The sequence below is a fragment of the Phaenicophaeus curvirostris genome, chromosome 24, assembly GCF_032191515.1.
Source record: "Phaenicophaeus curvirostris isolate KB17595 chromosome 24, BPBGC_Pcur_1.0, whole genome shotgun sequence".
Classification (NCBI taxonomy): domain Eukaryota; kingdom Metazoa; phylum Chordata; class Aves; order Cuculiformes; family Cuculidae; genus Phaenicophaeus; species Phaenicophaeus curvirostris.
In genome coordinates this window covers 5,605,232-5,630,704 of record NC_091415.1, presented here as the reverse complement: position 1 = coordinate 5,630,704, position 25,473 = coordinate 5,605,232, and the positions used below count along the sequence as shown (strand labels likewise).

The window sequence follows — 25,473 nt, the reverse complement described above, 5'->3', positions numbered from 1 at the left end:
CTGCCTCCTAGCGGCCGGAGGAGCGCCCCGCACCCCCAGCTCACGGGATCTGAACAGGCTGGATCCGTGGGCCGAGACCAATGAGATGAGGTTTAACAAGGCCAAATGCCGGGTCCTGCACTTGGGGCACAACAACCCTGAGCAGCTCCAGACTAGGAGAAGTCTGGCTGGAAACTGCCTGGAGGAGAAGGACCTGGGGGTGTTGGTTGACAGCGACTGACCATGAGCCAGCAGGGGCCCAGGTGGCCAAGAAGGCCAATGGCATCTTGGCTTGGATCAGACACGGCGTGGCCAGCAGGGCCAGGGAGGTTCTTCTCCCTCTGGACTCGGCCCTGGTGAGACCAAACCTCGAATCCTGGGTTCAGTTCTGGGCCCCTCACCACAAGAAGGATGTTGAGGCTCTGGAGCGAGTCCAGAGAAGAGCAACAAAGCTGGTGAGGGGGCTGGAGAACAGGCCTGATGAGGAACGGCTGAGAGAGCTGGGGGTGTTTAGCCTGGAGAAGAGGAGGCTGAGGGGAGACCTCATTGCTCTCTGCAACTCCCTGAAAGGAGGATGTGGAGAGGAGGGAGCTGGGCTCTTCTCCCAAGGGACAGGGGACAGGACGAGAGGGAATGGCCTCAAGCTCCACCAGGGGAGGTTCAGGCTGGACATCAGGAAAAAAATTTTCACAGAAAGGGTCACTGGTCCCTGGCAGAGGCTGCCCGGGGAGGGGGTTGAGTCACCATCCCTGGAGGGGTTTAAAGGGCGAGTGGATGAGGTGCTGAGGGACATGGTTTAGTGATTGATGGGAATGGTTGGACTCGATGATCTGGTGGGTCTTTTCCAACCTGGTGATTCTGTGTCAGCCCCACAGTAACCTGCAACCCATGGCAGCTCCTGGCCCCACAGCAGCCCCTTCCCCACAGCCCCTGGCTCCCCAGGCTCTCTGCACCCAGGACGAAGCCAGCGCTGTCACAGGGGAGTCCCCCCTTTATTTGCACATTGTGGTCCCATGTTTACAATCTGCGGGGTCCAAACCCCGCAGTTCCTGCTGGGGGACCCGTATCCCGCTAGTGAGGGGTGGCCGTGCCACCCCCCGTCCCCCTGCACCGCACAAGGCCGCGGTCCCGCCAGGACACTGTGTTTGGCGTCGGGAGAAGGTGCTCACAGGGCGCATCCGGATCTCCCCGCACGCTGTGGGGCCGGCACGCAGAGGCCCTCGCCACAGACCCCACTGTCACCAGCTGAGAGGTGGCCAGGTGGCTCCCACCGCGACGTGTCCAGGCTATGGCTCGTGGTGTGGGGCAGGGGCACCGCTGGCTACGGCACCGGGGCCTCTGGCTATCAGCACTGGGGTCTCTGGCAGTCAGTGTCGCTCCCGGCAGGGTCACTTCAGCACCAGGATGTAGAATGCCATGAGGACACAGGACACAGCCACGGCGACGTGCAAGCGGGTGCCGATGACGGCGGCTGCGGGACAGCAGCAGAGCAAGGTGAGGCTAGGGGGCTTGTGGGGAGCCCCCCACACACCCTCGGCACCCCCAGACTCCCCCCAGCAGCCCCACTCACCTTTGTAGAAGACGCCCCAGAGGCCGCGCTTCTCGGAGAGCAGCCAGGTGCGCAGGCGGGGCACCTTGCGCAGGTGGGCGCAGGTGCAGACCAGCAGCAGCGAGAAGGCCAGCAGCCCGTCCAAAGAATACACTGTGGGGTGGGGGTCAGGGGTCAGCCACAGCCCCTCAGGGACCCCAATTCCCCCCAGGGACCCCCATGGCCTCCCAGCCCCCGCAAAGGGCCCCAGCCCCTACAGGAAAGAAAAGGGATATCCTAGCCCCACCTCAAGGGGACCCAGGCCTCAGCTGCCTCCAATGGACACCCCCTACCCCCCAAAGGGGATCCCAACCCCTACGAAGAACCCTCCTGGCCTCAGCCCCCTACAAAGCACCCCCCTCCTGCCAAGGGACACCCCAGCCTCCGAGTGACCCCTCCCAAGAGGACCCCGGCCCCAGACCCCCAAGGGACACAAGGAACATCTCAGCCCTCCCCTCCCCGGCAGCAAGGGACCCCACCCCCCCCCGCCTCCCAGCACAGCCCCCCAGGGAACCCCAGCCCCTCCAAAGGATCCCAGCCTCAGCTCCCAACTCGGGGAACCCAGCCCCCAGCTCCCACTCTAAAGGGACCCCGGCCTCTGAGTCCCCCTTTAAGAAGATCCCAGCCCCTCCAGAGGGGATCCCAGCCACGGCAGAGGACCCAGCCTCACCCCCAGGGGACTCCAGCCCCGCCCCAAAGACCCTCCCAGTCTCCCAGCCCTCTCCCAAACGACCCCAATCCCCCCTAGAGGCTCCAGCCCCGTCCCCCAATGGGAATCCAGCTCCTTCCGCGGAGGACCCCGGCCCCCCAAAGGGATCTCAACCCCCCCCGAGACCCAGGCCTCTCCCTAAAGCAGCTCCGTCTACCAGTCCCCACAGAGGGACCCCAGCCCCGGCTCTAAGGACGCACCCAGACTCCCAGCTCCCCAAAAAGGGACCCCAACCCTTCCACAGACTCCCGATCCCCCCCTCTAAAGGGACTCCAGCCCCCCCACAGCAGACCCCATACCCCAGAGACCCGACCTCCGCCAAGGGGCCCCCATTCCTTAAATCTCCCCCCAGCCCCGAGGCCCCAGCCGCCGTTCCATGGGACCCCAAGGCCCCCAGCCCCCAAGGGGACACCACTCCGGGCCCTTAGGACCCCCCAGACTCCCAGCTCCCCCCTTCCAGAGGCCCCCGATCCCCCTGCCAGAATCCCCCCAGCCCCCAAGGGAATCCCACCCACCCCCGGGGCCTCGGCCCCCCCTCCCTGGGACCCCAAGGGGTCCTCGACCCCCTCACCGTTGGTCATGGCGACTCCCGGCCCCCCCTTCCCCCCGCCGGTCCCGGGCCGGGGACACTGCGCATGCGCGGCCCCCCCCCGCCCCGCCAGCGCGGCGCCGGAAGCGCAGGCGCGGGCAGCCGATGGCCGAGCGCGAGGTGGGAGCAGGCCGCCGCAATCGAGCCCCGATGCGGGGGAACGGCAGGATTGGCCGTGGCCCGTACGGAGGCTGCGCTGACCCAGTCCCCCCAGTAACACCCCAGGGCACCAAGTCCCCGTCCCAGTCCGCCCAGTAACACCCCAGGGCACCAAGTCCCCGTCCCAGTCTGGCCAGTAACCCCCTTATGTGCCCAGTCCACATCCCAGTCCTCCCAGTAACCCCCCAATATGCCCAGGAACCACCAGTGTATTCCCCATCCCTCTCCTTCCAGTAGCCCCCAAGGCACCCAGTCCCCATCCCTGTACTTCCAGTAATCGACCAGTGTTCCCAGCAGACCCCAGTACTCCCAGTGACACCAGTGACCCCAGTACTCCCAGTGCTCCCAGCAGCCCCCAGTGAGACCAGTGTTCCCAGCAGACCCCAGTACTCCCAGTGGCCCCAGTGCCGCGGGCGCTGTGCCACCAGCGCTGGACACGTGTCCCCATGTCCCTGGGCCCAGTGCTAATCCCTGGGCTTAATGGCTTTTGCTGACCGGAGTGGGGCTGCCGTCACCATCACTGTCACGGCCCCCGGTGGGGCGCACGGGGCCCTCGGGGGGGCTCGGTGCAGCTGGCCCGTGTCCCGTGTCCCCACGTCCCTGTCCCCCACGGGCAGCGTGGCCATGGGGCTGTTGCAGAGCAGGAGGGTGAGTAGCGGCAGCCGGGCAGCCTGGGGACACGGGGACCCCCTCAGACCTGGGCTGGCCCCCCCCCCACCCCCCCACCCCGTGTGCTGTGCTGAGGGTGGGAGGGGACAGATGGCCCCACCAGACCTGTCCCTGGGGGACCACGTCGGTGCTGGCTGGCTCCATGCCACCCCTGGTGCTCAGCCTGGGGACCCCTCGCCATCGTTAGGTTCCAGAGTTAACGGGGGAAACCCATTCTCCTTTCTGTCCCTTGCACCCACCCGGCCTCGAGCTCCCAGGGGACACCAAGGGTGACTCTGTCCCCACAGGTGACAACCATGCAGGGACAGAGGGTGTCCAGCCATGGAGAACCCATGGCCGTGCCCCCTTCTCTGCTGGGAACACTGGTCTCACTGGGGGATGCTGGGGGCACTGGTTTCAATGGGGATGTGGGTGATGAGCAGGGAGCTGGTGGTGTCCCCTGCTGTGTCCCCAGCCCAGGGATCCGCAGCCAGACACCAAGTGTCCCACTGTCACCCTGCTCTTTGCCTTCTCCAGGGGGATGACAGAGCCCCAGGGAGCAGCGCCGTGCTGGGTGGGTGCTGAATGGGGATGGGGGGCATGGGGACCCCAGGGGTGATGGGAACCTCAGGGGTGATGGGGACCTCATGGGTGATGGGGTCCTGGGGTTGGTGGGGACCTGGGGGTGATGGGGACCTGGGGGTGATGGGGACTTGGGGGATGGGGATACTGTGGGTGATAGGGAGGCCAGGGACTGTGGGGACCCCAGGGATGATGGGTAACTGGTGGTGATGGGGATCCCGGGGGTGATGGGGATCCCAGGGGTGATGGGGATCTGGAGGTGATGGGGTCCTGGGGGTGATGAGGATGCCAAGGTCAATGGGGACCTGGGAATGATGGGCACCCAATAGATGGTGGGGACCCTAAGGGTAATTAGGACCTGAAGGTGTCATGGGAGAACATGGAGACCATCGCGAGACCTGAGGACAGGGATGCTTGGAGATGGGGATCCTGGAGGGTGCCAGGTGCTGGGGGACAGCATGTGAGGACCCTGGGCTGTGACAACCCAAGACGCCCAGGCTGGGGGACATGGGGGCTGGTGTCCAGGATCTTGCTCTGTGCTGGCAAGTGGCTCTGGATGAGGGAGCTGGGCAGCATCACCCCAGCCCCTGTTGACCCTGTCCCAGGCTGTCTCTTCCCTCATGGTGATCTCATACCTTGATGACCCCGTTCCAACTGATCCTCTCTGACCCATGACCCCTGTCCCTGGTGACCCTTGCCCTGGTGACCCATCCCTTGGCGGCCCTTCTCCTGGTGACCCCATCCTCTGTTGAGGCATGGCCCTGGTGACCCCATCCACTGCTGATCCCCGATGACCCCTGCTACCCCTCCAGAGGGTGACGGGAGTGATGTCCTCTCCCCGGACATGGCCACCGATGGCCATAGGGGGCTCATCCAGCCCAAGAAGGTGCCAAACCCAATGCGGGAGTCCCGGAGCCACCGGGAGCTACACCGAGAACTGCTCTTCAGCCACAGCAGGTGAGTGGAGATGGGAACCAGGGCGTGAGAATGGGATGGTGCCAAGCTGGGTGGCCAGGTGAGGTGGTCCTGTTGGAATTCATATGTCTGTCCCCACAGGGGGATCCTGCCCCGGCACAGGGCTGAGCTCCCACGAGTGCTGGAGTGCCGGCGGCTGAGGCAGCTGAGGGAGGAGCTGCGAGGACCCCCCTCCGACCTGGAGCAGCAGCTGAGGGAACGCCACCAGAGGCTTGAGGAGGTTTGTGCTTTTCCTCTGTCCCCATCCCTGTGTCCCAGCCCTCCATCCATCCATCCATCCATCCATCCATCCATCCATCCATCCATCCATCCATCCATCCACACGTCCAGCTGTCCATCCATCCTTCCATGCATCTGCCCATGCATCCACCCATCCATTCTTGCATCCATCCTCACATCCATTCACCCTACCCCTCTTCAACCCCATCCATGCCTTGTTGTCCCACAGATTTGGGGGTGATTTAGTGATGTCACGCCAAGGGGACAGTTGGGAGAGGCCAGATCATGGGGACAGTTGGGTGATGGCTGGGCTGTTGGGACAGATGGGTGGAGGAACAGCTGAGGGAGGCTTGACTTGGAGGGTGGCAAAGGGAGGCTGCATTGATGAGGTGGGTCAAGGGATAGTCAAGGGCAGCCAGGTTGTGGGGATGGCTGAGGGAGCCTGGGTTGATGGACACCCAGGTCTGGGGGTGTTGGTTGACAGCGACTGACCATGAGCCAGCAGTGGCCCAGGTGGCCAAGAAGGCCAATGGCATCTTGGCTTGGATCAGAAACGGCGTGACCAGCAGGGCCAGGGAGGTTCTTCTCCCTCTGGACTCAGCACTGGTGAGACCAAACCTCAAATCCTGGGTTCAATTCTGGGCCCCTCACCACAAGAAGGATGTTGAGGCTCTGGAGCGAGTCCAGAGAAGAGCAACGAAGCTGGTGAGGGGGCTGGAGAACAGGCCTGGTGAGGAACAGCTGAGAGAGCTGGGGGTGTTTAGCCTGGAGAAGAGGAGGCTGATGGGAGACCTCATTGCTCTCTCCAACTCCCTGAGAGGAGGTTGTGGAGAGGAGGGAGCTGGGCTCTTCTCCCAAGGGACAGGGGACAGGACGAGAGGGAATGGCCTCAAGCTCCACCAGGGAGGTTCAGGCTGGACATTAGGAAAAAATATTTCATGGAAAGGGTCACTGGGCACTGGCAGAGGCTGCCCAGGGAGGGGGTTGAGTCCCCTTCCCTGGAGGGGTTTAAGGGACGGGTGGATGAGGCACTGAGGGACATGGGTTAGTGATTGATGGGAATGGTTGGACTCAATGATTTGATGGGTCTTTTCCAACCTGGTGATTCTATGACTCTATGAAGGTGGCCAGGTGATGGGATGGCTGAGGGATCCCAGGATTGATGGGACATCCAGGTCAGCAGATGGCTGGGTGGTGAGGGTGGCTGAGGGAGCCCAGGTTGGTAGGATATCCAGGTCAGGGGATGGGTGGGTGATGGGGAGAGCCAAGGGGACCCATGGCCACCCCTCCCACCCCACTGCTGCCACAGCACGAGCGGGAGGCAGCAGCGGGGCCTGAACCAGATCCTCGCCCCGAGTTCCTGCTGGTGCGGGACAGCCTGAGGAAGATGAACCTCGCGGAGCCGGGCGCCCGGCAGACATGAGCAGGATCCAGCCCAGCAGAGCAGGTGCTTCTCCTTCGCACTGAGCACCCCCATCCCGGCCCATCCTCATGCTGGGAACCGTGCCCAGCACCGTCATTCTGGGAGAGCTCGTGGTCGGGGGCAGCTGTGGGAGCTGCTGCCTTGGCGTCCCCAGAGCAGTGAGAACCGATGTGCCAGGGCTGGAATGAGCTGGCAGAACCGGGGGCGGCACGGGGCTGCGGCAGGCAGCACTCTCACCCCGACCGGCACCTGCTCTGGCACTCTCTGACACCAAAAAGACAAGAAAAATAAAGGTTTTCATCTGGTTTTCTTAATGCAAATGTCCTGGGTACAGTGATGGAGACAGTGATGGGGTGGCAGTGGCTTGGGTTGACGTTGCGTGGTGGGGACAGAGGGCGACCATCGTGGTAGAGCTGCAGAGCGGGTTTGGCCGCAAGGTTGGTGTCCACCCAAGGCCTTCAGCCATCACCTGGTGGCACAGAGCCTTCCTCCACACCCCCGATCTTCCTCTCCCCCCTCCTTTCTTGGGGGTTCCTTTCTTCTCGTTGTGTTTTTTAGTTCTGTTTCCAAAATTAAACGCGCTTCACCTCCTGCCCCTTCCACCCCACAGCCCTTGCCCTTTTGGAAAGGAAGTGCGAGATGCTGTTTTTCAGCAGATCTCACATCAACAACCCAACCGCCGGGCACGGCCAGCACCGCCCCGGGCACCAGGGAGGGCACCCGGCCACTTCCATGGCTCCTGAGGAGCTCTCCGGCTCAGCTGATTACGATTATCCACTGGTGACCAACACGACGGTGAACCAGGAGGTCTTCTCCAAGTGGGAGGTCATCTTCACCACCATCTTCATCCCCATCCTCTACTCCTTCATCTTCCTCCTCGGCCTCATGGGGAACCTCTTTGTCATCGTGCTGATGGCCAAGAGGAGTGGGAATAAGAGGATGGTAGACACCTTTGTGCTGAACCTGGCGGTGGCTGACGTCATCTTCATCTGCACTTTGCCCTTCTGGGTGGTGGCAGGGGCACGGGGGAACCGCTGGCCACTTGGTGAAGGGCTCTGCAAGGTAAGCAGCTACGCCATCGCCGTCAACCGCTGCTCCAGCATCCTCTTCCTCACCGCCCTCAGCGTGGAGCGCTACCTGGTCATCAGGAAGGTGCTGGACACCAAGATGATGGGTTCACGGAGGCACGTCCACATCACGTGCGGCATCATCTGGGCAGCCTCCCTCCTCCTGGGTGCCCCGTCCCTGGTGTACCGACGGCTGGACGGGGATGACTGCTGGGATGAAGATGGAGAGGACTTCAGCCTGGCCATGGTCTTCCTCACCTTCCTCCTGCCCTTGGGGGTCATCTCTTTCTGCTACTGCTCCATCTACTGCCGGCTCCAGCGCCACGTCCGGCTGGGCAGGGGCGTCCAGCGTTCCCACCGGGCCATTGTCACTATTGTCACAGCTTTCCTCTGCTCCTGGTTGCCCCTCAACACCTGCAAGGTGCTGCTCTTCTTCCTCGCCAAGGGTACGTTGGTCCTGTCCCAGGGGCAGGAGGTGGCCTTGAGGTGGGTGGTGGCCGGCAGCACCTGCCTGGCCTTCGTTAACAGCTGCATCAACCCCCTGGTCTATGCCCTGATGGATGGACGCTGCCGTCCCCGATGTCCCCGTGCTCCGGGGACGGGTCCTGGTGCAGCTGCCCCTTCCTCCACCACTGACTCCAGCCTCCTCTTTGGGGTCCGGATCTGGACCAGGTCCCCCCCGGGTCCTCGGTGCAGGAGCAGGACCCAGCTCCGGGCGGCACTGGGGGTCCCACGGGACCACCCTGGGGTGAGTCCTCAACCCTGCTCCGAACCATCCCCTGGTGCCACCTCAGACTCTGCTCCCCAGCCCTAAGCCAGGTCCAACTCGTCATCCCCAAGGGAGCTGCCACCCCGCGCCCTCTCCGCAGCCTCAGTGCAGGCAGGATCCAGCCCCCAGGATAAACCCATCGCACCCCCCGGATGCTCTGCACAAGGCGCTGCTTCAGGAGCAGGAACCCGGCTTTAATTCCAATTTAATCCCAATATAATCCCAATTAATACAGATTTACCCTTATCACTAATGATATTTCAGTCTCGAAGCCTGAAATGCGCCGGGGGGGAAAGGAGGGAGGGGCTGGGTGCTGGGAGTGGGGGGGCCACACTGAGGAAAAAACCCCTTTATTTCTCCAAATCTGCCTTTTTTTTTCTCTGAGCCTGCCCCCCCTTTTTTTTTTGCACTGCTGGGGTTCCTGTCATGTCCCCGTCCCTCATGCTGCTGGGCAAGGGGGGTGCAGAAAAGACACCCCCCTAAATCACGGGGTGGGGGGTCGGGGAGCTGTGGATAGAGGGGAAAGTTTGGGGCTGGGCAGTGCTGCCTGCGCCCCTGTCTGCATCTGCCTGTGGCTGGCTCTGCCGCTGCCTCTCCCCTGCCTGCACCCTCAGCTGCACCCTCAGCTGCACCCTTGGTCTGAATCTCCCCTGCTTGCACCCTGCCTGCATCTCCCCTGCCTGCAGCGCTTCCTCCCTGCTCCCTGCCTGCACCTCTCCTGCATTCACCCTGCCTGCACCTCTCCTGCATTCACCTCTGCCTGCATCTCTCCTGCATTCACCCTCCCTGCACCTCTCCTGCATTCACCCTGCCTGCACCTCTCCTGCATTCACCCTGCCTGCACCTCTCCTGCATTCACCCTGCGTGCACCTCTCCTGCATTCACCCTCCCTGCACCTCTCCTGCATTCACCCTGCGTGCACCTCTCCTGCATTCACCCTCCCTGCACCTCTCCTGCATTCACCCTGCGTGCACCTCTCCTGCATTCACCCTGCCTGCATCTCTCCTGCATTCACCCTCCCTGCACCTCTCCTGCCTGCTCCCTGCTTGCACCTCTCCTGCATTCACCCTGCCTGCACCTCTCCTGCATTCACCCTGCCTGCATCTCTCCTGCATTCACCCTGCTTCCACCTCTCCTGCATTCACCCTGCGTGCACCTTTCCTGCATTCACCCTGCGTGCACCTCTCCTGCATTCACCTTCCCTGCACCTTTCCTGCATTCACCCTGCTTGCACCTCTCCTGCATTCACCTCTGCCTGCACCTCTCCTGCATTCACCTCTGCCTGCATCTCTCCTGTATTCAGCTCTGCCTGCATCTCTCCTGCATTCACCCTCCCTGCACCTCTCCTGCATTCATCCTGCGTGCACCTCTCCTGCATTCACCCTGCTTGCACCTCTCCTGCATTCTCCCTGCCTGCACCTCTCCTGCATTCACCCTGCTTGCACCTCTCCTGCATTCACCCTGCCTGCACCTCTCCTGCATTCATCCTGCTTGCACCTCTCCTGCATTCTCCCTGCCTGCACCTCTCCTGCATTCATCCTGCGTGCACCTCTCCTGCATTTGCCTCTGCCTGCACCTCTCCTGCATTCACCCTGCCTGCACCTCTCCTGCATTCATCCTGCGTGCACCTCTCCTGCATTTGCCTCTGCCTGCACCTCTCCTGCATTCACCCTGCCTGCACCTCTCCTGCATTCATCCTGCGTGCACCTCTCCTGCATTCACCCTGCCTGCACCTCTCCTGTATTCACCCTGCGTGCACCTCTCCTGCATTCATCCTGCCTGCACCTCTCCTGCATTCATCCTGCCTGCATCTCCCCCACCTGCATGTCTGCTTCCTGCACGCTTGCAGCTCTTCTCCTGCCTGCACCCTGCCTGTACGCTGCCCTCCGTCCCGGTCCCGCGGGCCGTGCGGTTGTCCCGTGGGGCTGAGACACACTTTCCACCACCTGCCGTGTGCCGGCAGCGCAGGATGTGGCCAACTCGCCTGCGTCTGCCACCCTGATTCATCTCACGCTGCGCTGGTGGCCGCGGCAGGGCTGTTCCCACGGCCTGGCACAGCCCTGGCACAGCCCCATCTGCCTGGGGACATGACGGGGATGGGGACAGGGATGAAAAAAAGCCTCAGCTCCTGCCAGGTCCCTGCTCCAGGGAAGGGATGGTGGTGGCAGTAGCAGGGCAGCATGTGGCAGAGTGTGGAAAGATGTGTTATGTCAGACCATACCATACCATACCATACCATACCATACCATACCATACCATACCATACCATACCATACCATACCATACCATACCATACCATACCATACCATACCTGGGCAGTGTGCCCAGGTGGCCAAGAAGGCCAATGGCATCTTGGCTTGGATCAGAAACGGCGTGACCAGCAGGGCCAGGGAGGTTCTTCTCCCTCTGGACTCGGCCCTGGTGAGACCAAACCTCGAATCCTGTGTTCAGTTCTGGGCCCCTCACCACAAGAAGGATGTTGAGGCTCTGGAGCGAGTCCAGAGAAGAGCAACGAAGCTGGTGAGGGGGCTGGAGAACAGGCCTGATGAGGAACGGCTGAGAGAGCTGGGGGTGTTTAGCCTGGAGAAGAGGAGGCTGAGGGGAGACCTCATTGCTCTCTCCAACTCCCTGAGAGGAGGTTGTGGAGAGGAGGGAGCTGGGCTCTTCTCCCAAGGGACAGGGGACAGGACGAGAGGGAATGGCCTCAAGCTCCACCAGGGGAGGTTCAGGCTGGACATTAGGAAAAAAATGTTCACAGAAAGGGTGATTGGGCACTGGCAGAGGCTGCCCAGGGAGGGGGTTCAGTCACCTTCCCTGGAGGGGTTTAAGGGACGGGTGGACGAGGTGCTGAGGGACATGGGTTAGTGATTGATGGGAATGGTTGGACTCGATGATCCAGTGGGTCTCTTCCAACCTGGTGATTCTTTGATTCTATGATTGTACCACATCATGCTGTACCATTCCCTGCCTCTCCATGCCACCGCAGTCTACTTTGCCAGCCCAGCCGTGCCGTGCCGATCCCCGTGGCAGTGGGGCGGAGGCCATGCGCGTGGGGCGTTGCGGGCGCGGGTTGCGCCGGCGGCTCGGGAAGGTGTTGCTCACCCGCTCCTCCCCTCCACCTCAAGTCCCAGCACGTCCCTGTGTCCCGGGCGCAGCAGAGCCGGCAGCGAGCGCCCAGGTAAGGCTCCGGCCCCCAGCCCCACTGTGGCCCTCCCGAGCCCCTTCCCCTTCCCTGCCTCAGTTTCCCCAGCGGGATGGGGAGCGGTGTGGGGAAACTGAGGCACAGCCAGTGTGAACGCAACACAAGCCTAGGGGTGAGTAACCCCTCCTTTCAAGAGCAAAGGGGTCTCGGGGTGCTATGTGGAACCTACATTCCCAGCGCCGGTGGCCGCTCCCACATTGGGAGCCACCTTCGGCCCCGATGGAAAAGAAATGAAAACTGGGAGAGGCGCCCAGCGAAACCAAGTGAGGCGGGAGAGAGGCTCCCCCCCACCCCGAGCACCTTTGCCCCTGGGAGGGGTCCCATCCGGCAGCCCCGGCTGCACGTGGGCGCGCACCTTTGTTTATTGTAGGACCTAGAAGAAGGCAGGGAAAGCAAACACGGCCTCGCCTTCCTGCTCCTGCCGCCATCGCCGCGGCCGGGAAGGACGAGGCGATGCTGGGGGTTGGGAGGGTTGGGGGGGCACCCATGGGTGCTGTCTCCCCGCTGTCGCCCGTAGGATTCCGGCTCGGCATGGGGGAGGCGAGCGACACCGACAGCGGGATCACGCTGCACTCAGGTAAGTGCTGGGGGGGGCAATGGGCTTGGGGTGCCCCTGTCCCCCCCCCCCCCCCCAAGTGCTCTTACAGCCACCAAGCTGAGAACAGGGCACTTCAGTCCATGGAAGACACGTCAAAGATCCTTAAAGGGTGGGAACTGGGGGTTTCCCCAGTTTTGGGGGAGACCCAAGAGTGGCGGGGGGGGGGAGAGTTGGGGAGGCCTTGAGCTGGGTTTGACTCAGCTGAGTTCCGCTCAGGGATGGCTGAGTCAGGGCAAAACCCTCCCCGTGTCCCGTATCCCCCTACCCCCCCCTCGCTGCTCTGGGAAATCACGGCTGGGAAATCGTGAGCACCCATGGGGCACGGGGAGGGGCTCGTGGCTGATTTTGCCTGCTCTGCGGCTGGGGGAAACTGAGGCAGGGAGGCTGGGGGAAACTGAGGCAGGGAGGGTGGGGAAACTGAGGCAGGGAGGCTGGGGGAACTGAGGCAGGGAGGCTGGGGAAACTGAGGCAGGGAGGATGGGGAAACTGAGGCAGGGAGGCTGGGGAAACTGAGGCAGGGAGGCTGGAGGTGGGGAATGGGGCGGTCTGGGTTCATCTCAGCAGGCGTCTGTCTGCCCGTCCGTCTGTTCCTAGGCCCCGACAGCCCCGTGTCGCCCCTGAAGGAGCGGGCGCAGGTGGGGCGCAGGCGGCAGCAGGCGCTGGAGGCCCGGCTGGAGGGCTGTGTTCAGGAGCTGCGGCGGCTCTGCCTGCGCGAGGCGGTGAGCGGGGCTGGGGGGGTCACCCTGCCCATCCCCTCCCACCACCCCGCAATCCCCACAGCGGCGGCTCAGAGTCCCTGTGCTGTCCCCAGGAGCTGACAGGAGCGCTGCCCCGTGAGTACCCCCTGAAAGCCGGCGAGAAGCCCCCCAAGGTCCGACGCAGGATTGGAGCTGCCTTCAAGCTGGATGAGACCCTTGTCCTGCGCGGGGCGGTGAGGGGCTCCCTGGGGTGCAAGCCGGGGGGAGGGGATGTCCCTGGGATGGGCGGTGGGGAACCCTCCATCCCATCCCCGAGCCGTGGAATATGTCCAAGCGTCACCCAGAGATGCCACCAACCCCATCCCATAGGATTGGTGCTGCCTTCAAGCTGGATGAGACCCTCATCCTGCGTGGGGTGATGAAGGGCTCCCTGGGGTGTGGGAGCAGTGGGGACCCGTCTCCATCCCATCCTGGATTTGTGGGAGATGTCCAAGCGTCACCCCGAGATGCCACCCTCCCCATCCCATGGGAGAACTCCACACCCTCTTCGTTATACAAAGCCTTCATTGGCGTGCGAGTTTGGTGAAGGTGGTTGGGTGCAGTGCGCGTGTCCCCTCCATCCCCAGGACCCTCTGAGCGCCCTGGAGCGGGACCTGGCGCTGCAGCTGCAGATCGCCAAGGCTGCCCAGCGCCTCTGCCGCGAGGAGAACATCAGCAAGCGGCTCCGGAAGCGCCGGCAGACGGCAGCCCTGCTGGAGGAGCAGAAGTTGAAGGACCTGGAGAACATCCTCAACCAGCGACGGCTCTTGGCTGGCCGGCGGCCTTTGTCTGCTGGCGGTGGAATCGGTGCTGCCGATGGTGAGCCCCCTATGCCCTCCAGGAGCCCTCTGGTTTGGGGGTGCCTTGTTTGGGGGATGCTAGAGGTCAGGGAGGCAGAAATGGGTGCAGCTTGGTTGAGTGTCCTTGGTAAATTCACCCCAATTCCCCATCCCCTGATGAAAGCCCCATCCTTTGGATGCACCCTAATACACCATCCCCAGAGAATGCACCCCAACTCTCTATCCCTGATGAATACACCCCCTGATGCACCCCAATTCTCCATCCCCTAATGAAAGCCCCCCCCGGGATGCACCCCAATACACCATTTCCAGCTCAGGCACCCCAATTCCCCATCTCCAGTGGATGCACCACTCTGCATGCCCCCCTCAAATGCCACCCCTGATGCGCGCACCCCAATCTGCTCTCCCTGTGAATGCACCCCTGGTGGAAGCACCCCAAAATGCTCTTCTCATTTGGGGTGGACACACCCCAGTTCTTCATCCCTCTTGAATGCCCCCTCATGAGTGCGTCCTGACATGGGATCCCCAGTGAATGCACCCCAATATTTCATCCCTGCTGATTGCACTGAGACACATGATTCTGGATGATTGCACCCCCTGTCTGCACCCCAATACCTCATCCCTAGTGACTGCAGCCTTGTGAGTGCACCCCAAGGCTTCATCCTCCATGCACGCACCCCCGCCCTGCTGTATGCACCCCTCGAATGCACCCCAACACTTCACCCCTGCTGACTGCACCCCACGATTGCCCCCCGATGCACCATCCCCAGCGAGTGCACCCCAAGGGGTGGCAGGATTTGGTGCCCGTTGCCGTGTCCCTGTGCCAATGCCGAGTCCCCATCGTCCTCAGCGTGTGCCTCAACTTCAGCTCCATCCCCGCCACCCTCCCAGGGCTCCGTCGCCCTCAAAGACCAGGGACACGGTGGTGCCGGCTCCTTCCCACCTGGTGCCCCCCAAACCTGCCCAGCACCCCTCCTTCTGCCCGGCTCGGGCAGGCTGGGAGCTGCCTGCAGCACCGGCAACGCAGCTTGGCAAAGCCGGCCTGGCCGGTACCGCCACCGTCTCGGAGCGTGTCGGGACAGGCGGCGTGGGAGAAGGGGAGCGGAGGCCTCCAGGGACGCGTTGGGTGGCGGCGGGTGCCGTGGGAGCATTTTGGCACCCGTCGGCAGCACGGGCACCGTTCTCACCCATCCCCTGCCCCGCAGAGCTCAGCGTCTCCGATGAGAGCTCCCTGTCGGACACCGTCCTGCTGGAGGAGGGTAAGGGAGCTGTGGGGACCTTGGGGGGACATGGGGTGCCCCTCTTGTGGCCCCTCCATCCCAACCTTCCATCTCTGACACAGAGGAGACGCAGCCGCTGGGACCTGCCACCCTGCAGGCGTCCCCATCGCCTGAGGAGCCCACCGAGGCGGTGGGGTCTGGGTCCTCCCCAGCCTCCTCCAGCCCCTGGAAGGAGACCAGCCTCGACAAACACTACGAGAAGGGGAAAAAAACCAGCATAGACGCTGGGGATGGGGAAACCCAGGGCTCCCGGTGCTACCCGGGGTCCCCGCCAGCCGTCCTCCCTGTCGCCTCTGCCCCCGGCAGCCCTGACCCTGCAGCCGCGCTGGTGCCCAGGGTGGAGGACGTTCCTCCCTATCGCTTCGTCCCCATCAGGACCCTGGTGCTGTGCCGGCAGGCGGGCTCCAGCGCTCCCAGCACCCCGGAGCCATCGGGCCGGCGCGGACAATCCCAGTCCCTGAGGTACGTTCTGTGCGTGAGGAGGGAGGACACGGGCTTCTGCAAGGAACCCCATGGGAAGGAGGATGGAGATAACCTCATGAGGAAAAGGATGAACGTAACCCCATGGAGACAGAACTAAATCCATGGGGAAGAGGGTGGGAATAACCCCACAGAGAGGGCAGAGGAGGGTAGAGACAACCCCGTGGAAATGGTAGAGCTGCACTTGTGGGGAGGAGGATGGAGATAATCCATCACTGAGGACGGGCATAACCCCATCGGAGGAGCATGAAGATAATCCCATGGGGAGGATGGAGATGAACCCGTAGGGAGGAGGTTGGAGATGACTCCATGAGGGGAAGGATAGAGATATCCTCATGGGGAGGATGGAACTAAAGCTGCAGGGAGGAAAATGAAGATAATCCCAACGGGGAGGGAGATGGTGCTAGCCCTGTGGAGAGGAAGGAGCTAACCCCATGGAGAGGAGATTGGAGATAATGCCAGGGGAAGGATGGAGCTAAAGCCACGAGAAAGAGAACAGAGATAATCCTATAGGGAAGATGGGGACAACCGTGTGGGGAGGAGTCTGGAGCTACCCCTATGTTGAGGACTGACATAAATCCATGGGGAGGAGGATGGAGATAATCCTGTGGGGAGGATGGAGCTAAGCCCTGGGAGGAGGACGTTGGAGCTAAGCCCATAGGAGGAGAGGATGCAGCTAACCCTTCTCTTCCAGAGAAGAGCAACAAAGCTGGTGAGGGGCTGGAGAACAGGCCTGATGAGGAACAGCTGAGAGAGCTGGGGGTGTTTAGCCTGGAGAAGAGGAGGCTGAGGGGAGACCTCATTGCTCTCTCCAACTCCCTGAGAGGAGGTTGTGGAGAGGAGGGAGCTGGGCTCTTCTCCCAGGTGACAGGGGACAGGACGAGAGGGAATGGCCTCAAGCTCCTCCAGGGGAGGTTCAGGCTGGACATTAGGAAAAGTTTTTCAGGGAAAGGGTGATTGGGCAGTGGCAGAGGCTGCCCAGGGAGGGGGTTGAGTCACCTTCCCTGGAGGGGTTTAAGGGACGGGTGGATGAGGTGCTGAGGGACATGGTTTAGTGATTGATGGGAATGGTTGGACTCAATGATCCAGTGGGTCCTTTACAACCTGGTGATTCTATGATTCTATGGAGATGGTGGAGCTCACACTGTGGGGAGGTTGGAGTCAACCCCACAGGGAGGAGGCCGGAGCTGACCTCATTGGGACGCTGCACCCATGGGGTCCTCAGCCTTCACCCTTCTGTCTCGCTCTGACTTTTGGGTGGGTGGCAAGGAGAAGGGTCACCAGAGCCATCCCGCCCACAGGGTGGAGGCATGCTGGCAGCCTGGCGAGCCGCGTGGCCGCAGCGCCGTCCCCCGCCGGCGCCCCACGTACTACACGGTGACGGTGCCCACCTCCTGCATCCCGACCCCTGGCCCCACGTGCTGCTCCGGCTCCGACGACAGCATCTCCGACCTCTCCAGCGTCTCCCATGCTACGTCCCCCCGCAGCAGCAGCCCCGACGTCTCCTTCCTTCGCCCCCCAGTCCCACCACCACTCATCGAACCCGGTTATTACCCACGGGGTACCCACCGGTTCCTGCCACCCTCCGGCCCTCCAGCTTTCCTCTATGAGCAGGACCTGGCCCCGCTGCGCTACCAACGCCTGGTGCCCTCGCACAGCCGCATCGTGCGCACGCCCTCGCTCAAGGACTACGCGCCGGTGGGCAGCCGCGGGATCTCCAAGGCGACTGTGACCGAGGAACTCAAGTCATGGCACCAGCGCGCCCGGCTGCGGGGTGCCCGTCCCCACTCCCTCGACCGCCAAGGCGCCTTTCGGGGACCGCGTGGTGGCACCACAAGCGACGTGACCATCCCTCGTGGAGTCCTGATGCGGGCTCAGGTAGGACGTGGGGTCCAGCTGGTGTGGGGACATCGGGGTGTAGGACAGTAGGCAGTGTGTGCCCCCTGGGTGCTGCCCTGTGGGTGACTGGAGTTGTCACCCTGAGGTGGTTCAGTTACAGCTGGCTCTGGTGGGGTCCCATGAGGGTCCCCAGAGCAGGAATAGGGCCCTGAGGGGGTCTATGGGGAAGAATTCCGGTTCCGTAAGCGTCCAGGTCTAATGAAGGTTCCTGGGGCAGGACTATGGTCTCAGAATGGTCTTGGGGACAGGACCAAGATCTCTTTGAGGGTCCCTATGGCCAAGCCTGGAGTCCCCCAAGGTTCCCTGGGGCAGGAGGAGGATCCCTTTGGGCAGGATCGGGGTCCTGAGTGGGTCCTAGGGGGAGGCTTGGGGTCCTGAGGGGATTGTGGGAGGAAGAACTGGGGTCTCATGAGGGTCCCCTGAGGCCAAAACTGAGCAGGTTCCTGGAACAGGACAGGTGAAGGTACCCTGGGACAGGCCTAGGGTCCCAGAAGGGTCAGGAGGTGATCCCACCACCACGACTGGGGTCTTGTAGGGTCTTGGGGCCAGGACCACATACCCACAAGGTCCCTTGGAGCAGGATGTGCACCTTCTGGGTGTCTCTCTGGGCAGGTCCAGGGTCCTATCAGTAGGTCTCTGGGGCATCACTGGGATCTCCTGGGCAGGGCTGTCCCTACAGTCATTTTTGGGTCCAAGTCGCCCCCCTCCACCTGGGATGTCCTGTTGGGATGGGTGCATGCCGTAGCCTGCATGGTGAGCTGGGATGGCTGCCCCCTTGGCACAAACATTCTGAGCAAGCTGGGACCCGCAGCCTTGCCCCCCCAAAACATCCCACCCCCCTGTCCCCCTGGGATGTGCCCTGGCATGAGGCATGAGGGTGGCACCCATGGGTTCCTTCTCCCACGCAGGTGCCCCCGCTGCACGTCCTGCGGCGCTCGGCGGACGGCGTGCCCGTGCAGGTCTATGTGCCTGAGAACGGCGAGATCGTCACCCAGGTGTAAGCGCGGACACCCCCCCCTCCATCCTGGGGGGGGACACAGCCTGGCTGGCCCAGGGACAGCGGGGACGGGGCCGTGTTCCCCCCATCATCATGGGGTTGGGGACATGGGTGGGAGGTGCAGCCGCCCTCCCAGCGCCCCTGGGGTGCACGGGGCTGGGATGGGGTGGCTAGGGCTGGCCCCCCCCCATCCCCTCTCTGGCACTGTGACCCCAGCACTGATGCTGTCACCATGACCCTGATGCTGACAGTGCCACCGTCACCCTGATATTGATGGTGTCGTTGTGACCCCAATGCTGACGGTGCCACCAGGACCCCAATACCGGTGGTTTTGCCACTGTCCTCACTTTGGGTCTCTAATAAAACGTGGTTGTTGAGGTGCTCCTGTCCTTGCCATCCCCTTGGGGTGCGTTACCTCTGTCCCCAGCCCTGTCCCCAACCAGGTCCCCCATCCCCTGGAGCTGGTGCCAGGTCGGCATTGCCAGGATGGGGACTGGCTGTGCCTCTGTGGGATTGGGATGGTGGGACCTGTGTGCCAAGGGGGCTCCCCAGGTCCAGCTGTGCCCCCCAGCACCCAGTGAGGGGAGGTAAGGATGTGGGAGCTGAGAAAGTGGGTGCAGGGAAGGGAAGAGGTGGAGAGAAGGGATGGGACACAGGGGTGGGACATGGGGATCCTAGAATAATAGAATAACAGAATCATAGAATCACCAGGTTGTAAAGGACCCACCGGATCATTGAGTCCAACCATTCCCATCAATCACTAACCAATGTCCCTCAGCACCTTGTCCACCCGTCCCTTACACCCCTCCAGGGAAGGGGACTCAACCCCCTCCCTGGGCAGCCTCTGTCAGTGCCCAATCACCCTTTCCCTGAAAAACTTTTCCTAATGTCCAGCCTGAACCTCCCCTGGTGGAGCTTGAGGCCATTCCCTCTCGTCCTGTCCCCTGTCACTTGGGAGAAGAGCCCAGCTCCCTCCTCTCCACAACCTCCTTTCAGGGAGTTGGAGAGAGCAATGAGGTCTCCCCTCAGCCTCCTCTTCTCCAGGCTAAACACCCCCAGCTCTCTCAGCCGTTCCTCATCAGGCCTGTTCTCCAGCCCCTTCCCCAGCTTCGTTGCTCTTCTCTGGACTCGCTCCAGAGCCTCAACATCCTTCTTGTGGTGAGGGGCCCAGAACTGAACACAGGATTCGAGGTTTGGTCTCACCAGTGCCGAGTCCAGAGGGAGAAGAACCTCCCTGGCCCTGCTGGCCACGCCGTTTCTGATCCAAGCCAAGATGCCATTGGCCTTCTTGGCCACCTGGGCCCCTGCTGGCTCATGTTCAGTCGCTGTCACCAACACCCCCAGGTCCCTCTCCTCCAGGCAGTTTCCAGCCAGACTTCTCCTAGTCTGGAGCTGCTCAGGGTTGTTGTGCCCCAAGTGCAGGACCCGGCATTTGGCCTTGTTAAACCTCATCCCATTGGTCTCAACCCATGGATCCAGCCTGTTCAGATCCCTTTGGAGCCTCCCAACCCTCCAGCAGATCGACACTTCCACCCAGCTTAGTGTCATCCGCAAACTTGCTAAGGGTGCACTCGATGCCTTCATCCAGGTCATTGATAAAGACATTGAACAGGGCTGGATCGGGGCAGGGGTCCAGAGAGGGTGGAGAGGAAGAGGGGCAAGGATGTGGCGCATGGAAAGAGAACAGTGGTAGGGGAAGGACGGGATAGGAGAAGGGGTGCTGGGGAGGAAAACGATGGGGATTGGGGAGCAGGGATGGGGTGTGTGCAAGGGAAGGGGAGCAGGGGCTGTGAAACTCAGGGAGACAGGGAAGGGATGCTGGGATGGGGGAAGAACACCTTCCCTGGAGGGGTTTAAGGGACGACGGGTGGATGAGGTGCTGAGGGACATGGTTTAGTGATTGATGGGAATGGTTGGACTCGAAGATCCAATGGGTCTCTTCCAACCTAGTGATTCTATGATTCTAAGAAAGGGGTGCAGGGGAAGGGGTGTGAGGATGAGTGAAGGGATGGGATGTGGTACAGGGGAAGGGGTGCAAGGACAAGGGATGGGGTGCAGGGGAGGGAAAAGGGGAAATAAGGGGTGCCAGGGAGGAGTGTGAGGATGAATGAATGGATGGGGTACAGGAGGAGGTGGAATGAGGGGTGCAGCGGAAGGGAGGGGTGCTGGGGAGGGAGATGATGGGGAGCAGGGAAAGGATGGGGTGCAGGGAAAGGATGGGGTGCAGGGAGAGGGGAATGATGGGTGTAAAGATGAGCAAAAGGATGGGGTGCAGGGAGGAGAAGGGGAAATAAGGAGAGGGGTGCAGCGTGAGCGAATGGAGGGGGTAGAGGAGGAGGGGGAATAAGGGGTTCAGGGCTGGGGAGGGCTGTGCAGTGGTAGGATGTGGGATGCCTGGGAGGGATATGATGGGGATCGGGGGCGGGGGAGGAAGGGGGGGGATGGGGAGCAGGGGGAGGGGGAATAGCGGGTGTCAGGAGGCTGAACGGGATGGGCTGAGGGGAGGAGAAGGGGGAACCCCGGCTGCGGCGGGGCCGGGGGGAGCCCCGGGGAAAGGGAGGAGCCGCGGGGGCACCGGGCACAGCGTCACCGCGGGCCTGCGACACCTCCGGCACCGGGACCTGCTGGCACCGGGGACTGCGGCTCCGACCGGCACCGGGGCTGCGGCTCCGACCGGGACCGGGGCTGCGGCTTCAACCGGCCCCGGGACTGCGGCTCCGACTGGCCCCGGGGCTGCGGCTCCGACCGGCACCGGGACCCACTGGTAACGGGACCCGCCGGCCCCGGGACTGCAGCTCCAACCGGCCCCGGGACTGCGGCTCCGCCGGCTCCGCCCCGGGGCTCCGGCTGCTCCGTGATTGCGGCTGCACCGGGACCGACCCCACCGGGACCGCAGCGGGACTCGACTGCACCGGCCCCGGGCGCTGCGGCTGCTCCGTCCCCGGTCCGGGTGTCCCCGGGTGTCCCGGGCGCGCCCCGCGATGGGGCCCGGCGGGGCTCGCTGGCCCCTGGCTACCACCGTGCTGGTGGCCGTGGCCACCACGCTAGGTAAGAGACACGGGGGTCGGTGTCACCGGCTGTGGCCGTGGGGCACCTTGGGGTGGGACCCGGGGCCACCTGCTCTGGGCGCTGGCACTGTGGCGGCGCGTTCCCCCCCCTGGCCCCTGACCCCCGCTTGCTGCTTTTGGGGTGTCCCCGAGAGCCACCTGCCCCCGGGAGCTCCCAGTGCGCGGAGCCGGTGGCCGCTCGAGTCGGGCTGCCCAGTCCTGGGGCGTTTCGGTGGTTCCCACGCGTGAGGCTTGTGCCTCAGTTTCCCCACTCGGCTCTGAGCGGCTCCGGTGCTGATGGGTGGGGAGTGAGCCACGTCTGAGCACCCCAAGGAGACCTTTGGAGCCAGAGAGGAGCGAGGGAACCAGCTCAACTCCAAGGGCTCGCTGACAGCTGTCCTGGCGCCTCCGGCTGCCTGCCAGGCCTCATCCTGGGGCTATTTTTGGGGACACAAGTGGTCTGGGCCAGAAATGGAGCTGGGAGGCATCCCGGAGCAGCTGGGGAGGCCTGCAGGCTGCGTGTGACAGAGGGGGGTGTTGTGGGGCAGCACTGGGGGCAGGATGGAGTGGGATATGGGGGATGGAGCCTGGGGTGTGGGGATCGCAGGATGGAATGCGATACAGAGGGGCACGGGGACAGGAAGGAGCGGGCTATGGGGTCCATGGGGCAGGATGGGGTGGGGTATGGGGGCAATGGGGCAGGATGCAGCAGGATATGGGATCCATGGGGCAGGGTGCAGTGAGGTATGGGATCTATGGGGCAGGGTGCAGTGAGGTATGGGATCTATGGGGCAGGATGCAGCAGGGTATAAGGGTCCATGGGGCAGGATGCAGTGAGGTATGGGGTCCGTGGGGCAGGATGGAGCAGGATATGGGGTCCATGGGGCAGGGTGCAGTGAGGTATGGGGTCCGTGGGGCAGGGTGCAGTGAGGTATGGGGTCCGTGGGGCAGGGTGCAGTGAGGTATGGGGTCCATGGGGCAGGGTGCAGTGAGGTATGGGGTCCGTGGGGCAGGGTGCAGTGAGGTATGGGGTCCATGGGGCAGGGTGCAGTGAGGTATGGGGTCTGTGGGGCAGGGTGCGGTGAGGTATGGGGTCCGTGGGGCAGGATGGAGTGAGGTATGGGGTCCGTGGGGCAGGTTGCAGTGAGGTATGGGGTCCGTGGGGCAGGATGGAGTGAGGTATGGGGTCCGTGGGGCAGGATGGAGCAGGATATGGGGTCCATGGGGCAGGGTGCGGTGAGGTATGGGATCTATGGGGCAGGATGGAGTGAGGTATGGGGTCCGTGGGGCAGGATGGAGCAGGATATGGGGTCCATGGGGCAGGGTGCAGTGAGGTATGGGGTCCATGGGGCAGGGTGCAGTGAGGTATGGGGTCCGTGGGGCAGGGTGCAGTGAGGTATGGGGTCCATGGGGCAGGATGGAGTGAGGTATGGGGTCCGTGGGGCAGGGTGCAGTGAGGTATGGGATCTATGGGGCAGGATGCAGTGAGGTATTGGGTCCATGGAGCAGGATGGAGCAGGATATGGGGTCCATGGGGCAGGATGGAGTGAGGTATGGGATCCATGGGGCAGGATGGAGCAGGATATGGGGTCTGAGGGCAGGATGCAGCAGGATATGGGGTCCGTGGGGCAGGATGGAGTGAGGTATGGGATCCATGGGGCAGGGTGCAGTGGGGCATAGGCTGTCCCCGGAGACAGCGTTTGGGGCCTGGAGGCCGTGGCCGGGCTGGCAGTGCCCAGAGGCCCTGGTGACGGGCGGCTGTCCCCAGTGGCCGGGGACGAGGACTGCCTGTGGTACGTGGACAGGAACGGCTCGTGGCACCCTGGCTTTGACTGCGAGTTCTTCACCTTCTGCTGTGGCACCTGCCACCACCGGTACTGCTGCCGCGACCCGCTGCGCCTGCTCACCGAGCGCCAGCAGCGCCACTGCCTTGCCTTCAGGTGCCCGGGGCTGGTGCTGAGCTGCGGGCAGGGGTGCTGGGGGCTTCTCTTTGGGTGCTGGGGGCTTCTCTTTGGGTGCTGGGTCATGGGGCTGGGTGCTGGGTGCTGGGCGCTGGATGCTGGGCGCTGGATGCTGGGCACTGACTGTTTGCCTGTACCCCAGTCCCTAGTGGGAGCCCCAAGGATGCCCCATGGTGCTGGGCACTGGTGTAACTGGGCAGGGGGCAGCAATTCCTTGCAGTGGGGGGGGGGGTATGTGCCCCAGGTGCCCCACTCCCCGATGTCCCCCCAGCCCCAAGACCATCGCGGGCATCGCCTCAGCCGTGGTGCTCTTCATCGCTATCGTCACCACCATCGTCTGCTGCTTCATGTGCTCCTGCTGCTACCTGTACCAGCGCCGGCAGCGCCTCCGCACCCCCCTGCAAGGTAGGGGGTCAGGGGGGCTGCAGAGATGGGGGGGCTGGGGGTACAGTGGGGAGGGATTGGGGGGGCGAGGTAGGGACACCTGGAAAGATGAGGGGGGGGGGGTGTCAGGGTGCAGGGGGAGCACTTGAGGTTGGACCCCCCCTGTGCAAGGAGGGGGTCCTCGAAGGAGGAGGAGGGGGCGCTTGGGGATGGAGGGGGGGATTTGGGGTGCGAGGAGGGGGGGCCTGAAAGGATGAGGAGGGGATCAGGGCGCAAGGGGGCCACTTGGGTCTGGACAGGGTGGGATTTGGGGTGCAAGTTGGGGGGCATCTGGAAGGATGAGGAGGGGGAGTTAGGGTGCAAAGGGGGGCACTTGGGTCTAGAGGGGGTGGGATTTGGGGTGCAAGGTGGGGGGACCTGAAAAGGTGAGGAGGAGATGGGGTCAGGGTGGTGTTGGGGCACTTGGGTCTGGTGGGGGGGTTAGGGGTCCAAGGAGGGGGGACCTGAAAGGATGAGGTGGGGGGGTCAGAGTGGTGGTGGGGTACTTGGGTCTGGAGGGGGTGGGATTTGGGGTGCAAGGTGGGGGGATCTGGAGGGATGAGGAGGGGGAGTTAGGGTGCAAAGGGGGGCACTTGGGTCTGGAGGGGTGGGATTTGGGTGCTGGGGGGTGGCTGTGTCCCCGAGCCAGGGTGCCGCAGTCCCCCCCATCTCTCCCGCAGGCCCAGAGATCCCTCTGTCCAGCTACCCCCCTGCTCCCACGCCAGCCCCCTTCCCCATAGACCCCAAAGCTGGCCCCGTGCCCCCCCAGCCCGGCTTCACCCCTATGGCCATGTACCCACCGGCTGCCCCCACCGCCCAGTACCCACTGTACCCCTCGGGGCCCCCCGTCTACAACCCCACAGGTGAGCCGTGGGGCAGGGGGACCCCTGGTTCCCAGGGAGGGGGGCACGGTGACTTTGCAGGGGGCTGACCCCATCCTGCTCCCACCGCAGCGCCGTCACCCTACGTCCCGGCACAGCCCAGCTACCCTGGAGCCTGAGCACCCGCGGGCACCCGCAACGGGGCTGGGGACCCTCGTTTCCCTGCCAAGGGGACAGGATCAGGCCCTTCCCGGCTGTCCCGGTGATGATTCCGCGCCAGCAGCACAGGGCTGCTCTTGTCCCGCACACTGAGCCCTTTGTGGGTGCCCACACGCCGGCGCTGGGTGCCAGCGGCCCCCTGGCACCCCTGGAGGGGGACAATGCCCGGGGTTGGGGGGGTGGGGAGGGCAGGCCCTGTGCATCCTTGCACCCCTGCATGCCCGGGTCCGGATTCGTCCATGGCTCTTTCCACACCCACGCCTCCCCCTGGGTTGGCATTAAACCACATCTTGTACCCCAAA

General features: G+C 63.4%; 4 protein-coding genes across 5 annotated transcripts; 3 read left to right on the top strand and 1 right to left on the bottom strand.

Moving 5' to 3' along the window:
- Window positions 1-947: 947 nt before the first annotated feature.
- TMEM167B (transmembrane protein 167B) lies at window positions 948-2,899 on the bottom strand. Its single transcript, XM_069875866.1, has 3 exons — window positions 2,848-2,899; window positions 1,550-1,681; window positions 948-1,450 (listed from the first exon to the last, which is right to left on the bottom strand). The coding sequence occupies exons 1-3, from the start codon at window positions 2,855-2,857 to the stop codon at window positions 1,368-1,370; spliced, it is 225 nt and encodes a 74-aa protein (XP_069731967.1). The 5' UTR covers window positions 2,858-2,899; the 3' UTR covers window positions 948-1,367.
- A 2,418-nt stretch (window positions 2,900-5,317) lies between these two features.
- Window positions 5,318-8,911, top strand: GPR25 (G protein-coupled receptor 25). Of its 2 annotated transcripts, none has more exons than XM_069875848.1 (2): window positions 5,318-5,449; window positions 7,528-8,911. In XM_069875848.1, exon 2 carries the CDS (start codon window positions 7,604-7,606, stop codon window positions 8,750-8,752), a length of 1,149 nt encoding a protein of 382 aa, XP_069731949.1. In that variant the 5' UTR covers window positions 5,318-5,449; window positions 7,528-7,603; the 3' UTR covers window positions 8,753-8,911. The 2 variants fall into 2 exon arrangements, with proteins under 2 accessions (XP_069731949.1, XP_069731948.1); XM_069875847.1 differs by having other exon boundaries at window positions 5,360-5,449; window positions 7,482-8,911.
- Window positions 8,912-12,047: 3,136 nt separating this feature from the next.
- On the top strand, window positions 12,048-19,076 carry INAVA (innate immunity activator). Its single transcript, XM_069875680.1, has 8 exons — window positions 12,048-12,486; window positions 13,102-13,226; window positions 13,319-13,438; window positions 13,832-14,063; window positions 15,250-15,303; window positions 15,387-15,786; window positions 17,106-17,682; window positions 18,612-19,076. The coding sequence occupies exons 1-8, from the start codon at window positions 12,363-12,365 to the stop codon at window positions 18,702-18,704; spliced, it is 1,725 nt and encodes a 574-aa protein (XP_069731781.1). The 5' UTR covers window positions 12,048-12,362; the 3' UTR covers window positions 18,705-19,076.
- Window positions 19,077-21,597: 2,521 nt separating this feature from the next.
- SHISA4 (shisa family member 4) lies at window positions 21,598-25,473 on the top strand. The gene is made up of 5 exons (XM_069875840.1): window positions 21,598-21,748; window positions 23,516-23,687; window positions 23,980-24,113; window positions 24,812-24,994; window positions 25,085-25,473. Exons 1-5 carry the CDS (start codon window positions 21,682-21,684, stop codon window positions 25,129-25,131), a joined length of 603 nt encoding a protein of 200 aa, XP_069731941.1. The 5' UTR covers window positions 21,598-21,681; the 3' UTR covers window positions 25,132-25,473.